This window comes from Microtus oregoni, unplaced genomic scaffold (genome assembly GCF_018167655.1).
Source record: "Microtus oregoni isolate MIOR12 unplaced genomic scaffold, Mior012 000013F_ref0000133, whole genome shotgun sequence".
Taxonomy (NCBI): Eukaryota; Metazoa; Chordata; class Mammalia; order Rodentia; family Cricetidae; genus Microtus; species Microtus oregoni.
Genome location: NW_024543072.1, coordinates 44,154,530 through 44,171,829, shown reverse-complemented (window position 1 = coordinate 44,171,829; position 17,300 = coordinate 44,154,530). Strand labels below are relative to the sequence as shown.

The 17,300-nt window shown below is 43.5% G+C and overlaps 1 protein-coding gene across 7 annotated transcripts in view; it reads right to left on the bottom strand.

Moving 5' to 3' along the window:
• Positions 1-17,300, bottom strand: part of Cacna1e (calcium voltage-gated channel subunit alpha1 E) — a 470,517-nt gene that overhangs the window by 138,499 nt on the left and 314,718 nt on the right. For all 7 annotated transcript variants that reach the window (XM_041662539.1, XM_041662538.1, XM_041662542.1 and 4 more), the window contains exon 9: positions 4,715-4,818. In XM_041662539.1, the coding sequence (XP_041518473.1) occupies positions 4,715-4,818 (104 nt within the window). The remainder of the gene's footprint in view (positions 1-4,714; positions 4,819-17,300) is intronic.

Genomic DNA, 17,300 nt, shown 5'->3' with positions numbered 1-17,300 from the left:
GCTCCCTGGAGACAAAATGTTCAAAGCTATATACCAGGTGGCTCAATGTGTGAATCCCAGCTAAAGCCCCACTCCAAGGAAAGATTTCATCTATTCCAGAAGCATAGGCTCACCGATTCAGCAGCAGAGAAAGCCCATGACCCCTTCTATACAAAGGACCCAGCAGTGTTAAGTCCTCTGCAGACACCAGTGAAAAATCCTCCCAATGCTGAGCAACAAAGGGCAGCGGCAGAACACCGGGAAAAAACAACCAGAACAGAAGTATTTCAGCCCCAGCTCACAAAGTCCTTATTGTTAACATTCCTTTAAATGTCAGAATTTATTCACACCAGCTGTTCCCAGCTGCCAACACCACTACCTAGGTCTCAGATAGTAAAGAGGCATCTGCCAAGTCAGTAGCTTGACATCTTCTGATCCAAGAAGATGGTCTCCCAGCCAGAGGGGAGCTGATGGCCACAGAACTGGCTTAAACTAAATATTCACAGACTGATAAGCGCTTCTTCCCAGTGTCCCCATTTCTTCTCCTCTGCCACATTTCCTACTGTGACATTTGGACTGGCACAACCGCATCCTTGCTCTCCCCCCTCCCATGTCAGCCCTTCCCTGCTGATGCTCGATGGTGCTGGATAACTGTCCTTGGACCCTCTGTCCATCCTACACCTGTTTGATGAGAATTTTGATTCAGAATTTAAGGTTTTTATTTTTTTCTCAGAGTCATGCACATAGAAATTTATAAGTCAAACAATTTCGAAAGATCGTAATGGAGAAATAGCAGCCCTCTGCCTCACTTTTCCAAGCCCAGAATCTCACTCTCCAGAGGCAGCTGCTTTCAACTCTTCTGTTTCTTCTGCTATTCATTTCAAATTTTCTAAATATTATACTTAAAACACTGCTATTCCTTTGTCTTTCAATTACAGAAACTGCTTAATGATCTGCTTACTGTGGAACCTAAGATTTTGGTCTTTGATACCCTATTCTCTTCCCCATACTCAACCTCCCCCAATCTAATGAAGGCAATCGCAACACCGTGAGAGGCTAGCTCTGACTTCAGCATCAACAATGGAAACCAGGTTGGCAGCCGAGCTGCACAGAGGACTCGCTGTGTTTCCATTCCTTTACAAGTACTTCTTCTGTATATTGTGAATTAAATGCTTGAGTTGGGGTAATGGGGGAGGGGGAAGAAGAGAGACAGAGATAAATAGAGAAAGAATGAATAGATTATTGTATGTATTTAGTTTGGACCAAAACAAATCACAGGACCATTTAGAATATAACACACCAGGGAGTATATTAGTTTTACTTGTCTCCCAAAGACAGCATTTTTAGGACTCTCTGACACCCTATTTAAGTCTAATCCTGGTACCATCTCAGTCACTGAGAGTTGTTGCCTTAATTCTATTTCACTACAATACAGGGGATCAATCCCTTTGTCTTTGTCCTTTACTGGATCCCTGTGCTTATAAGTATCATGGGTTTTTTTTTTTCTTCTTGCTTTTTTTTGAGGTTTATTTTATTCTGCTTTATTGCTTTATTTTATAGTATGTATGTGACTGTTTGCCTGTGTGTACGTCTGTGCAGTGAGTGTGTGCAGACCCTGCAGATGTCAGACAATCCTGAGCTGCCACGAGGGTCCTCTCTGAAACTTTGAACTCTCTCCCAGCTCCATACTTCTTCATTCTTGTGATTCACGTTCTTTAGTGACTGCTTCCCCAAAGGTACCTGACAACGTTGCCACTTGATCCCCACAGGTAACTGGCACTCTGGCTAGGCAGAACATTTGATCTTGAAAGTCGTTTTCCTGTTAGGAAGTTTTATGAACTTCTATATTGTCTTCTAATGTTCAATGTTGCCACTGAGAAGCTCACTGGGGGGCATGCCAATTCTTTATAACTAGATATTAACCCTATTTCCCAGTGGCACAAACTTTCAGGACATTCTTTTCTCTGTTGGTCTGAAATTCATGGTGATTCACTTGGCATGATTTCCTCTAACTGGATGCTCTGATGCTCAGGTGACATTTTCATGGTTAGTTTATACATCCGCATTCTATAGCCACATGAGCTATTACATTGCCAATGTATAACTTTTCATGTGAATATATTTTTACAAACATTGTCTCCTTGTTTGCACTGAGCCATTCTTAAGATACCCTATACTCCATGTGCACATGGTATCGGTCGCTCTTAATTGCTACATCACATGCCATGGTATACATCTAACAGTTTACATGTCTAATCTCCCAGCTTAGGACAACCAGGATGCTTCCCATGCCCACTGCCAAGAAACCACCGTGGAAAGAGCATCTTTACACGTCTCACCAGTTCTTTTCATCTATCAATGGTGAGTCTTTTGGCTCTGGGAACATCTGTCATATTTTCCTATGCTGATTCTTCCTTTCTATTTCATTGTTCTCTTTATTGAACTCTCTTATTAAAATGTTGAATCAATTGTAAATATTTTTGAAACAAGGCTTACTATATAGCCCAGACAGACCTTAGAAATATGAGTCTCCTGCTCTTTGAGTCAGTAACTGTCTCTGTCTCTATCTATGCTCATCTCTTTCTGTCTCTGTCTCTCTCTGTATGTCTGTCTCTTCCCTACCCCCTTTCTAAGTGGTATCTTCAATTTTATACTCCCTCGTTACTATCTTTTGATTTGATTACATTTTTATATGACCTCAACTTTGCATACTTTTACATCAATTACATTTTACATATAGTTGCAACAGCTCTTCTTAATCTCAACATCTTTTTGTAATAAGCTGTTACTTTGTAGATGAAGTTATTCCTCTCTTTCTCCTCTCTCTCTCTCTCTCTCTCTCTCTCTCTCTCTCTCTCTCTCTCCTGGCAGCAAATGTGGATTTTTAAAATATCTTTTACTATCTGCACCCTTCATACTCAGGTTTCTTTTATCTAGTCATTACGTTACTTAGGGACTTTCATTTGGGGCATTTTCCTCAAATGCTGATGACTCCTGGCTGTGTGTTCACACTATGAGCAAAGCAGAAGAAGCTCCACACCCATCATCGGAAATTGTTGAGTGAAGAAAAAAATCCATTCATAGTCGAATTCCTAGAACTCCTGAATGTTACCTTATTTGGAAAATAAGCATCTTTGCAGATAGAGCAAAGTTAAGTATATTCAGAAGAGATCCAACTAGATGATCCAATGATGCTAAATCAAATCACAAGTACCCTTATAAGAGCAACACCGAGGGAGATGACAGACATGGGAAGGGGAAGGGGCTGTGTGGGCGCTCAGGGAGAGACTGGAGTCATGACACAGTGATAATCCAAGGGATGCCTAGGTTTACCAAAGCTGGAAGAAGAAAGACATAGTTCGCTCAGGCCGTTGGAGGGAGCGTGAACCTGCCCAATCTGGAACCTGCAACTCAAAAACTATCAGGGAATAAAATTCCCATTGGTTTACACCGGCTCATGGTAGTTTCTTGTGATAGCCAAAGGAATGAACATAGTGAGCTTTACAAAGGGGTGATTTGATGGGAACCTATTTCTCTAAGCTCATCAGACTGTGATAGATAGGTCTTTCCTCTTTAAAGAGAATCCTCACAGGAGAATCCTCTAGACTATTGCCAGATTGCTGCTTTTGTAAGAAAACAGAAGTGAGCTGGGGAGCTGACATTCAGCTTCTGGACTGTCACTTAGGCCTCTTGTTTCCGTAACAATGTCAAAAAAATTCCAAAAAAAAAAAAAATTCCCAACTTATTTCAACCTGCCACATGTAAACACAAAGATACTTTTACAAACTATCATTTGAAGAGCTTACGCAAATTGACGAAACCATTGCCATCCTCACCACCACTACCCCAGTCCTGCTCAGTGAGGTGTCATAAAATATCATAGTTTAGCCTCTTTGCACCCCATGCCATGTCCCATTTCTTCATCTTCTCTAGCACGTTTATCTCCATATACAATGTTTTTGTATGTTATTCTAACACTTAGCTTATCCTCCACCCAATTCCCTGTCCTATTTGACACCAACCCTAATGATTTCAGACTGGAGAGATTTGTTTCTTCTCTCAAACCAATTATTGTACTTCACATTGTTGGTAAAAACAAGATTTGTTCTCCCTGTTTCCAATAACAAAAATGTGTTCTCGGCAAAGCATGTTAGACACTGGGCAATAGAAATTGGTATAAAAGAATTCAAGTCATAAACATGAGATGTGATGTCCAATATACTGCAAATCAAACAGGTTTTTTTGTTGTTGTTGTTTTTGCTTTTGTTTTTTTGAGGCAGGGTTTCTCTGTGTAGTCCTGGCTGTCCTGGAACTTGCTCTGTAGACCAGGCTGGCCTTGAAACTCATAGAGATCCACCTGCCTCTGCCTTGCGGAGTGCTGAGATTAAAGGCATGCACCACCACCATCGGGCTAAGCAAGCATAAAAATCTATATCTTCTTTAACTTTATGTCCCTAACAACGGAACAGGGTTTGGCATAGAGTCATTGCATGAAGATATGGATAGATAAATGAACTCACAAGACACTTTGTTCAGAATTCTTCATGACATAAAGCTTTTTAATGTCTAAAAATAATCAAGGCAATTAGAACAATCATTTGTTACTGGACTGAAGCAGCTAGAATGGCATTGGCACAGTGTCCTCTAAGTGATGGTTCAATGAGTAAAACTGCCCTGAATCAGGAGGCACTGGCTCTCCCCTCGTAGCCCACAAAAGAAGAGCGAGACTGCTTACCCTGAAAGCACTCCCAGGACAAGGTTGAGAACAAAGAAGGATCCAATGATGATGAGGGGGATGAAGTACAGCCAATTCCAGGTGGCTCCTAAGGCATCATTGGTCTGAAAGAAAGAAAAATGGGTTCTTAATATTTAAAGCCAACTCCCAGAAGCAAAGCCTACAGTCTGACAGCTTTCATACAGAAGGTGATATAACAATCACAATGTGATACAGTTAAACATTATCTTCCCCCCATCCCCACTCCACTTTATTGTAAGACCACTCACACTCTGCCATGTGCCTAGTGAAGGTCATATCAGCAGCTCTATAATATCCTGAGTGGGAAAGTTCGAACACCCTTACTTAGAAGATATGAAAACTGAATGGAAAAATGCCAAAACGTATTTCCAAGGTTATAAAAAGGTGAATTGGCTTCTTGGTAACATGTATTCTCAACCTTTGCACTCTTAAACAAGATAGATTACCAAAACACAAGGGCAGGCTGTGCCCATTAGCCCTCAGTAGAGCTGCTTAGAAGGCGTTAGGTTCACATTATGTTTCCCAGCTCCTGGGGTGACTTTCCTTCTTCCATCATGGTCCTATATTACAGTGCTGGTTTAGGTCTGGACCCAGAAAAGCCCTAGGCACAAGAAGGACAATATCTAAATTTGAAGAGTCTTCAGACCATGAGATTGTCGGATCTCTCCCAATCTCTCCTCTTTTCCTTCTCCCCTAGCTCATACTGATACCAAAAAGTGGAAAAAAGCACAGACATCTGTATTATGGATTCTTATGCTCCAATTTGGATGCAAAATTGCTGAAGTGCCCAGAACTGGGGAAGGATGACTTGTCCTATCTTATGAGACCCTTGAAATTGAACTCAGTAAAAACTGAGTTGCTCTCTCTAACATCCTTGTCTCCCAACAAAGAGCTCTTTTTGTTCTCCAGGTTCTCTCTGCCTAAGTCTTTTCAAAGGGATTTTATGGATTTGTACTTCATATGCAGACCTCAGACCCCCTTCCCCTAACCTGACCTCTAATGCATCACTTTCAATGTCAATTTGAAACTCACAAGAGATATTTTATCCCCATTACATTGGGGAAATCAGAACCATCAAGATCAAATGTCATACCTAAAGCTAATGTGCCAACTTAATAAAATTAAAATCAGAGCTCAGAATGTCTGTGGCAATTGTTGACTCATCCTTTTATGTTCCTCTTTCTCCTCCTTACCACTAGACCTTGAAGATATATTTTAAAGTGATTGTCCTCATGTATCTTGTGCACTTCTGTAATCCAACCTTTTTTTTCTCCCCAATTATCTCATTTTCTTTCTCCATTCAGTGTCAAGCTACATAATATATCTGCTGATTGATCATGACTGCTGTCACTGGACACTCAGATCGCCCATTAAAAATAATCTCTAAGCCAAGCCCTTCTGGCAAACTTGTGGTTTTTGTTTTGGCCCTGCGTTGATTGCAATAAGATGAGTGCAACTGAAGTTGAATCAAAAACTCAACACAAATATATAAGCTATAAAACAGTTTTAACAACTAAATGGAATGAAGAGCTGCCAACGTCAGTGTCTGAGACTTAGGTCTTTAGCTAAACCAAGTCTGGGTTAGATACAAGTAGAGAGGACATGAGGCAAATCTCATCAAAAGCCATGTCCCATCATCAGATGGAAGATGCAAAAGAACCAGATGCTGAGAGCCACTGGGAGTGTGAAGGACAGAGGAAGCACATGTGTCTAAGACGGCTGAAGCAGGGGCCTTGCTGTGAGCTAAGGAAGAGACTGACGAGCCTTGCAGGGCTAGCTCTGCCTATCTTCAGGATTAGAAGTCAAATATTATTTAAAGTCTGGTTCACTTCAGTGGTTTGCTGGTGGCTCCAGATTAACACAATCCATACACAATATGGTGTTGCCAGTCCCCTCCGATGTTCTTTGGCAACAGGGGCCAAGTTTACACCAAGGACCCAGACCGAAGTTCAGCTGCTCATAAATGTACCCGTATCGGCAGTGGCGGTGATGGGATTGTGGCTGTTGGGGCGTCCCTGACCTCCAGCTGAGCTCTGGTGGAAGAGCGGCTAGGACGGCTACAGAGTTAAACCCATGTAAAACATTGTGTTCTCTGTGGGCTCCACATTGCCGTGATTGATCAAAGGTAATGATGGCATTTTGTGGAAAATGGCTTTGGTAAGCGGAGGAAGTGAGGGGATACAGCAGATTATATATGTCTCCCAGGCAGTGAGAAGAACTGTGAAAAGATATATTGCTGACTTTATGGTGCCATTTCATAAACTTTCTTGGTTGTAAAACTTTTTTTCAAAGAAAATCTACTAATACATCAGAGAATATGTCCCATAAGACATAGGGATGAAAGAATGCCCTTTATTGGCTAAGAGTCTGGAATGTGCTTCCTGATTCTGCTACAAAACACTCATGATGAACTGTGTTGGTCCAGTCAGAGCTGTGCGAGAATGTTTGGGATTTGCTTTTAACTATCTGAACATTTGAATACCTGGAAGGCTACAGAGACTTTGACACACACAGAAGTAATTAATTAATAAATGGCCACACTTTGAATATGATGCTTCCCTTGTTAAAATTAGACCAATACAAATCCATTCTGATAATATGCTCCATCTGTGGAATTTTCTCTCAATGGCTACATGTGTCATCTACCTCAGCGATGGAGCATCCTGGAAGAAGAAAATGGAAGATGGGGAAGAGAAGGGGAAGCAAATAGCTGTGAAGGCATCAGCCCCAGCAACATGGAGCCCTGGGGAGTTAAGGGAACAACTGACAGCTTAAGAGGTTCCTCACGAGAGAGTGGCTTGACAGCACCCACCATTACTGGCAGCCTTTCACGCTGTCCCTACTTTCTCTCCACACCCAGCTCCTGTCACATAGTTTCCTGTTTGCCCTTCTGACCAGGTGGCTTCCCATCTCTTCACATGCTTATTGTACAGACCCACAGCCGGCAGATGAAGGGGACATTCCTCATCCGAGAGTGGGCAAGACAAGGCTCTTCACGCACGATTCCCTCCTTCAAAATAGCCAAGTTCTTTCTGAGCGTTCATCTCCTTCTGATTCATCATTATTAAAAACTTAAAATTGTCCAGTGTAGGAGAGATGTCTACTAAAGTATATTTTGAGATTTTTAAAAAGAAGCAATCAACAACTCTGAAGGCAGCAAGCATCCTGACAGAGCGCAAAGTGGGAGTCAGGCTGCTACTGCCAGTGTGGCCATGGAGTATGGTCATTTTCTCTTGTGCTTGGACACGTGACTCTCTAGATGGGGCAGGAGGTCACAGCCTGGAGAAAAGGAGAAACTCTCCTTTTAATTCTTCTTCACCATGTCTGTGACCGTCACAGGGCTCACAGGACACTTTTGCATATAGGATACTCAAACCTTATCTTAACTTTAAAAACATGAGACAGCCCTGCTAAGGTCTTCTGGTAAAATCCTGAGGCATGAAACTGTAACTTCCAATGTATATTCTGCTGGATTCCAACCCTAGGAGAGCTACAAAGGGGAACCATCACCACCCAGACTTCCAATGGGGAACAATTAAGTGTGAATCAGGCTTTCCCTGAAATGAATGCTACCCAGAGCACAGCAGCTTCTTCATACCACACCCATGGAATACCTGCTACATTGATTACCTTTGAACTGAGGGATGCCTGGGGGGCTGATGAAGCTTGGTCTGTGTGATATGTCATACCCAGAGAAAATGTGCAATAGATCAGAGACTAAGTATGGAAGACATCGCAACAAGATTACAGGTGCCTCCCACTTGCTAGGGCTTAGACAGGAAATGAAAAGGTGCAATAACAGACCTTGCACACGTTCAAACAGTGTTTTGACTCCTCCCTTAGAGCTGGACGCTATTTTTTTCCTGACCTTGGGCATTAGAACTCCAGCTGAGCTTAACATTGGGACTCGTACCAGTGCCCCCACCCAAAACTACGGGATTTTATTTGGCCTTGGTATAGGGGTTGTACCATCATCCTCCATTGTTCCAAAGCTGATTTGGAGGAAGATGTGCTGCTGGTTTCACTGGCTTGCAGCCTCAGGTGCACTTCCTAGCCTCTAATCAAGTGCAGTTCTCCTACTAAACCCTCTCGCTCATGGCCTGTTGCTTTTCTCTGGGGAAGCCTAACATGCCCACCGTCTGACAGCTCTCAGAGGAGAGCTTTTCACTGGATCTCTGTCCTCTTCTTTAAGGACTGATGCGTCTACAAGGCGCAGTGATTTCTCTGCCTGACCCTTCTCCTGGTGCCACTCTGGCTGATTCCCCTCCTTCTCACCTGCCGCTTCAGTGAATGACACACACGTGCCCACGTGCACATGCCCAAAGTAATGACAGACAGAGAAAGAAGTTCGGGGGTGGCAGCCCACCTGCACAGGAGTGCTCAGCAGGTACCCGTCCTGACACTGTGGGAACGCGTTTCTCTGGGAACCTGCCTGATTGGGGGTGGTAAGCTCACCCACTCCCTGTGTAAACAGGCACACATGGCAATTATCACATTAATCTTTGGGGGTGGGGCGGGGGAGACGCAGGAAGACAGGGCAGGAGGAACCAGACAGAAGAGAAAGGTGGGAATGGAAAGAGCAAGAAGGGGGCCCCTTGGTTCTTCCTGCCTGAGGATGTATGTGCGGAACCTTCACAGGGTCCTACCCAGTTCTCTGGAAAGCCTGCTGAAGCACCTCTCAGTCATGCCCCTGCTTCTCAGAGCAGCTCTGAGCAGAGAGGCTGTACTACCCGTGACACACTGATGGCTCGGGGTACTGGAGTATATTCTTCTCCAAAGGAGCAGGATGCAGAATTCTTCAGTCTTTGGGGCACCCCCATTCCCAGGTTGGAGGCAGCTGGAGGACCCAAACCAGATTGCAGCAGGTTTCCTTGGCGGAAAACACAACTTCCACTTGCGGTCAGGGGATTCTCTGCCTGACCTTTGCCCTGTGTGTTAGCACAGCCTTAGCCCCCACTTAGCAGGTGCCAGTGGGACTCCCCGAGCTGTGACAAAAGAAAACATCTCCAGAATTTCCAGATGGTTTTTATGGATGGATGAAAAATAGCTTCAGACTAAAACCCCTGGCCTCAGGGCTTTGTCTTAATTAGAGATCTTCAATTTCACTAATTATTAATAGCTCAGATTGGAAGATGGTTGGAACAACCACCAGGCTGTCAAAGGAGCCTGACCATTTGTCTCAGCCAAAGCTCCTTTCCAAGGACTCTGCTAACCACACCTAAGAAAAGAAACGCGATGGTGGAACGTGAATATAAATGTGATTTCTCAACAAATACCTCTGTCATGGTTCTGCATCGACAGGCTATTCCTCACCAAGTGACTACTCCTCCTCATCCCCCACTTCCTCCTAACACCAAGATGAGGGCCTCCATCTTACCCCCAGATGACTGAGATTCTCTGTTCAGAACTCAATTTCATCCTATAAACTCACAAACTACCTGCTAGGGAGGAAATTCTTTCCTTTAAAGACAAGTGATCAGCCAAACAACCCCAGTCTTGGCCACCATGGAACTTGTAGTATAATAAGGGGTACCCATGGGAAATAAACACACAAGCACAATTCCAAATGATGACAGTGTTGACGGGAATGTGGAGGCGGATGGTGGACTTCACTCTGGTTGACAGGCAGGGAACGGTTTGTTTTAGAGACAAAATCCTATGAATGAAAGTGGGGTGCAAGAAATGTCAAAAAGCAAACGAGGGAACAAGAAGAAAAAGGGGTCCCCTCTTTGAATGAGTGCTACTGCCTTGTAGTACCTCTTCCTGCCCAATTCTATGTAGCTATTCTGAAACATAAAAAAATAACAGGTAACCTCTCAGATGAATCTTTCCACAGTGTATATTACTACAACCGGTATCCAATAGCCTTTGGGCTGCTTTTAGCTGTCATTTTCCTTCCTTGAATATAATCAAGTACTGACTTCTATAACTGTCTATCAGACCATGGGTTACTGCCATGTGAATGCTCCCTTCCATATGTTAAACCATCCATAGGAGTCAGCAGTCTTGGTATGAAGAGTCTGTGCTGCCCCTGGCCAGGCTTCCTACCTTCAAAAGTACCCATCCCCCAACTGATGTGGGTGTTAACTATGAATAGCTCTCAAGGTCCAGATAATCAGACTGACTCCTTGGAGGACACAAGGAAATTACTAGAGAGCCCGGGGCCACAATCTAGAGCCATAGTGGCTCACGTTCTTGAGAATCAGACTGTTTTATCCAGTAGCACTAGGAGTCCTGAAATCAATCACACCAGTACTATTGCCACCTAACCTGTGGGTTGTAATCCCTTTGGGGTTTGCATATCAGATATTTACGTTACAATCCATAACAGTAGCAACAAAATAATAGTATGGCTGGGGGTCACCACAACACGAGGGATTGTATTAAAGGATTGAAGTACTAGGAAGATTGACAACCACTTTTGTAAGGTAAATCAAACACAAATAGGAAAGCTCACACTGGGATCCTGCAATTGGAAAGTAACAGTTATCTTCCCAGCACTCAGTAAGGAAGAAGAATGGAAAAGCGAGTAAGAGAAAGGACAGAAAGAACCAAGTTAGGCACAAGCACTGGCTGTCAGTCAGCCAGGAGGCGGAGCCTGTTGGTTCCAAGAGGCAAGGCTAGTCATTACATTATGTCTCAAATCCTAGAGCATACTTCATAAACATGCAAAGTTCCTCCACACAAACAAGTCCCAAGGCAATATCTGACTGAGCCAGGAGCTCCTGTGAGTAAGCAAGGCTCTCTGCATAATACCGTCAGCCCAAGAGCCCTGACTCCCCCCCCCCCCCCCCCCCCCCCGCTGACTTGGATGGTCAGTAACTGTCATGAAGAATACAGCTATGCCTTCGTCCAATTGTACAAGTAAACTGCAATACTAGGCTTCTGACTTTCAAACCACTTTGTAAAGCCCCCATATTCTACCTACTCACTTAGGACTTAATCTTACATAGGGCCATACTCCCACCATTATTCTCTATGGAATTAGTAAACTATGAAGTTTAAGGGCGTGACAGCGATAACTTCTGCTCAAGGTCAAGGCTATGAATTCAGATCTGTGAGCAGCGTGATTTAACCAAAGAGAAGTTAGAGATGTTAAGCAAGTCAAGTAAGGTTTTGAGGGACTATTCTTTCATCTGGACTTGGAGAAAGCAATTTTCTATTGGCAAATCAGAAGGAAGATATTTCAAGGAAAGGGAGATAGGAAGGGAGAAATCTACAAGGGTCGCATAGGCAGTAGCTAGTCAGGCAAGATGAAGCAAAAAAGAATCAGGCTACAGGGGAACCTCATTGGTAGCCTGGAATACAGAGATCTGCCATTCTCCAAAGAGTCCTTCCTTTGTCGCTCCTTCCTCTATCCCCTCATTCTACCGGACCCCAAGTCCTCTCATACTGGGAAACTTGGCTCAGCATCTATAAGGCTTTCCCCAAGCACATTACTCCAGGATTTTCTTTAACAATTAGGCACACCTAGAAGTAGTACATACATTCATTCAACGTGTCTGAGTAGGTACTGTGCATAAAAATCCATGAGAAAAGAACACAGCACTCAGGGGCTTTGATATCCATAAGAAAGCTACGTCAGAAGTAAAAAAAATAAAAAACAAAACAGCAACAAAAAGCAAACAAATGAAAACACTCACAACTGAAAATTCAGCATTAAGTGCTATACTTAGACATTTATTCAGACTTACTTTTAGATTTTTTTATATGTGTTCTGTCTCTTTTACATATTGTCCCTCCTTTCCCATTATGGCTAAATATTTTTCTGAGAGAAAGAACTATGTCTTACACTTCTGTGTGTATTCTACCAATGCCTAGAATTTACTATAGAAAGGACCTCATCTCATATTTCAGTGGGTACTCCACTGATGCCTAGACTATTACTCTTCAAACAGGAGATTCTCAATAATGTTTTTGACTAATAGAGGATTATAAATCTGCTGGCATTCTTCTGCTTCACAGGCCTATGTGAGTTTCCTTCCCTGGAAATAGATAACTTGTAAATGCTGTCTCTGTTGACATACAGCAGGGATGCTTAGCTAGCTTAAATATTCAGTGCAGTATATAGGAGCAGACACCTAAGGAAAAAACGCTCCAGATAATCATTTTCCTTGGCTTTCATCCTTCTCACTAGATTCTTAACAGAAGGTAAACTAATTTATCTTGGAAGATATCTGTGTTAATTAATGATTGTGTATCAACCCCTAGGTGATACCAGTTAGCCTTGCTGACTTCCTGAAGAAGCTCGGGGTGATCACTTTTATTTTATTTTATTTTTGTGGCCCTAGGAAGAACTCCTTCTTTTCTATAAAAATAGCTTGATAGCAAGAGCCCAGGTTCATGAGTTTTTGTTTCTCCAGAACTCAAGCCAGCATGTCTGGAAAGCATGCTCAGTAGAGGTCACTAGTGCCAATACTGTGATACTCAAATGCAAGAGACCTACAGTCTGCTTCTCAACTAAGACACGAGAAGCCCTGGGTGAAATTCTCCAAGATGGTGATGGCACATCAGTCTCCCATGGCATACTGGGCTACATGCATGTACATGTATGCACAAGGTACCACCTCTTCCCCTCTCACAGGCACTGGTGAACTTAGGGGCAGTCAGAGTCTAACGGCCAATCCCCTTTATTTGTGAGAAGTCTCATTTACATCACCAGTGTCCTATAACTATCACTAACTCCTGAACCCATTGACTATCTAAAGGGGAATTCCTCCTTTCAGTAGGTGTCCAAGTGAGACAGCAGATACAGGTCTAGTCCCATTGTGGCTCAATATGCTCACCCTCCCCTTTCTCTCAGGTTCTAACCTACCACTTCCTAGTCTTCTTCTCTCAGCCCTTGAATTACACTCTGGTTCCCTCTGAAGCTTCCCTCATAGAAATTCATGTTGATTTCTCCTTTTCCTCTAAGATGAATTCAACTCAACACTTCTACCCATACATCTGAAGCAGAATACAGACAATAAAATAATAATGGCCATTATTTTCCCAATCTGGGAATGTTGGAAATAATTCCTTTGCATGTTTACTACTTCTGGCACAACTTTCTAGCTCATGCAGATGGAATATGATGGAGCCAAAGACAATGATACTCTATCTTGAGATAAATCATTAAAATATCTTTAAATATTTTCCTGTGAATTAGACACCAATGTTCCATATAATTGAAGAGATAAACTAGTTTTTACTTCCTCTTGTTAAGCATTTAGTCTGGACTAGACACTTAGCCAAGAACATTGCATATACTAATCTAATCAACACCTATACGTTCAATACAAACAAAGCAACCCTGTGTTTGGAAACATAGCCCATCACTCAGGGTTAATGAGGTCATGGATCTTGGAGAACCTACTGCTGCCATTTTGCTAAACCAGTATGATCCAAAACTACATTCTACATGTTCATTCTTAAACCCACTGATGAGTACAACTTCTCTTTTCAACGGATAAGAGACCGTAACAGAAAACCACAACTGATCAAAAATGCAGAGTGGTAGACCCAAGACTCAGCTGATAAATCTAAAACACAACTCCTACACATAAGGCACAGGGCTTACTTCAGAAGAGGGAGCAAGAAGGTTGTAAGAAGCATAGGAACAAGATTTTGCTGTGAAATTGCATCTCCCAGAAATATTGGAGACATACATCCATGAAGCCTACCAACATGGCCGCCTACACCTGACCTGAGCCAGGACACCAACAGGTAGATTAACCTGAAAGTGGGAAAGCACCAGAGTGCCCAACCCTAGGCAAAGAACTACAGCAACAGGATACTGAGAGCTGGAGAAACAGTCTTCCCAAGGAAAGAGCACACGGATTGATCATCCAATAACAAATGGTCAGCCCTGAATGCATACACATACAAGTAACTACATGGATGGAGCAGATTGTATTCAATGTGTTTAGTGATACATACACACATACCCAGAGGGACATGCTCCCAAACACTCTCATACATGTATGTATGCATGTATGAGTGTATATAAAAGCAATTAAAGAAAAAGATGCCATGAATTTTAAACGAGCAAAGTGGGGTATGTGGGAGCAGCTGGAAGGAGGAAAGGGAAGTGAAAAATAATATAATTATATTATAATCTCAAAAATAAAAGGGATTGGCTCAAAGTTTTCTGGTTAATAACCTAAAGAGCCAGCACCCACACCTGCGTCTGCTCTTTTCTTCTAGCACTATGCTGTGTTACCTGGGCCTGTGGGTGGGAAAGAGACAGAACTACCAGTGTTGCTCCCACTTGGAATATGTTTGAGAACAGAGCTATAGGTGCAGGTGTTCACAGAAGCAATATCAGTAAAAGAAACATTTTTGACTCTTAGTCCTGTGGCTTGTTGTACAACTGGCATTCTGTTACCAGAGAGATCATGTTAGTCTTCAGAGCTGGGAGCCAGAGGGAAGCACAGGGGGCAGATGTCATTTCTAACCAATCTAGCTTCCCTCCGTCCCTCCGTCCCTCCATCCCTCCGTCCCTCCGTTTCTCCGTCCCTCCCTCCCTCCCTCTTTCTGTCTCCCACCCCTTCTTAAAATACTGCAGCGGCTGTCCTGGCAAAAGCCTCTAGTGTGTATGAGCCCAATCTAAACTATCTAACTTGTTTCTCCTAGGGACTTGCTAAATACAAAATCACGGCTTTTTGAGATTCAACCTCGGTGCCATGCTCTTTCCTCTCTCTGGACTCTTTGTTCATGTTGCTGCCACACTCTGGGGTGCCCACCTCCCCTTTTCTACCTGGAAAGTTTGGGCTCAAACCCTGGTTGACCTTGCATCTACTAGGAAGCCCTCCTGGTGGCTCTCATGCTCAACTTCAAAGAGCAGCTAGATCTAAGTTCCTACCCCAACTTAGCTCTCAGCAGGAGCTCAGTGCATGTCTATTGAAAGAATAAATAGCAATAAACTGAATGGATTGCCCTGCTTGCATCTGAGGTAAGATGTGGAAGAGTTAGCAATCCTCTTGCTGGGCTGTATTCCTGTAATTCCAGCACTGGGGAAGTGGAGTCAGGTGGATCCCTGGGGCTTTCCCAACAGCTACCCTAGCCTAGTCAGCAAACCCCTAAGGCTAGTGAGAGACCCTTGTCACAAAGGGACTATCACTTGAGGAATCCACCTGAGGCTGATCTCTGGCCTCTCCATACATGCATGTGTATGCACACAAGCACTCAACAACACACATGTGTATTCATGCCCGCATGAGCGTACAAATGTACAAATGTATGCACACACCAAACAGGTAAGACTGAGGCCATCAGAAGGGAGGAAGGAAGGAAGGGGGGGCAGCAATTGAGGAAGGAGTGGGAGAGAAGGAAGGAGAGGAGAAAGGTCTCTCAAAGAGATAATTGAACTTGTAGAGGTTTTTTCCATGACTAAGAGGGCACAGGGAGAGGATGATTAGAGGGAATTTATCAGGGATTATCATTTAATAAGCTCTTCCTGGGTCTATCTTACCACAAAGAATAACTCCTAATCCTCTCTGGAAGAGAGCGCCTCTATCACTCCTATCCTATGAGCTGGGGAAAGGATTAAAACAAGACCGTGAGACTCTACCCTCTCAGACAGCGATAATCACTGCTCTCGGTGAAGCTGGGTAGGAAGCTAGGAAGGACAGCTCAGCTGGGTGTGACAGGGACTGTGATTCTGAGAGCACACCAACACCTTGGAGGAACTCTCCCTGATTTCAGAAAAACATGCATCAAACCTTGGGAGTCTGGGGACCAAGGAAGAAGAGAAAGTCCTTTATAGGGACATCAGAAAGCAATGCTTCTCTGCCTACTAAGAGAGGCCCAGCCAGTGCCACAGTAGCTATGGTATCGGACTCTGAATGTGAAGGGGCAGAAAACACCCTCTAGGACCAACCTGGGTCTCTAAGTGGTCAAGCAAAGCAAGGTTCAGCTTGCTGCTTTCATATCCCAGCCAGAGGGCTGGCCAGAGGTGCTCCTTCCTGGGGAATGCATTTAACTGTCAACCGCACAAGCCAAGCCCCAACATCCATACGATTCACTTTCAAAATCCCAGCCACCCTGGAAAGTCTTTCTTGGGTCTTGTCTCAGTGACCCCAATATCTTCTATGTCCAGAGAGGTTTGCTTCCTCTGGATGGTGTCACGGGAGCTCTCCAGGTCTGCTTTGTTGTCCTCGAAAGCACACATTCCAACCAAACCTGTACCTCATTCTCTTGGCCAAAGGCTGGCGATTTCATCTGAATGATATGTTTTTGGGGGCTAGGAGTTTCTCTAGGACAATTCTGTAGTTTGACCCATTGCCCGAGAATTACAAAGTATATTGGAAATGGAGTCAAATTTTATTAAGTGATTTCTACGTCTATTTTTCCACATAGACATGAAATCTCCACTTTCTCAAGTATCCAATGAGGCAGATACTAGCACTGCCATCTTTGCCCTGACAGGCAAGTTATAGACCGGAGTGATGGAATTCCTTGCCCGAGACTGCGCTGAGTGACAGGAATGAACAGAAGTCCAGGCAGTCTAGACTGAACATTCCCAGCCGGCATATTCAGTGCTTGCTACAGTATCTAAAATAGAGTAAACAGTCTACAAAGATTA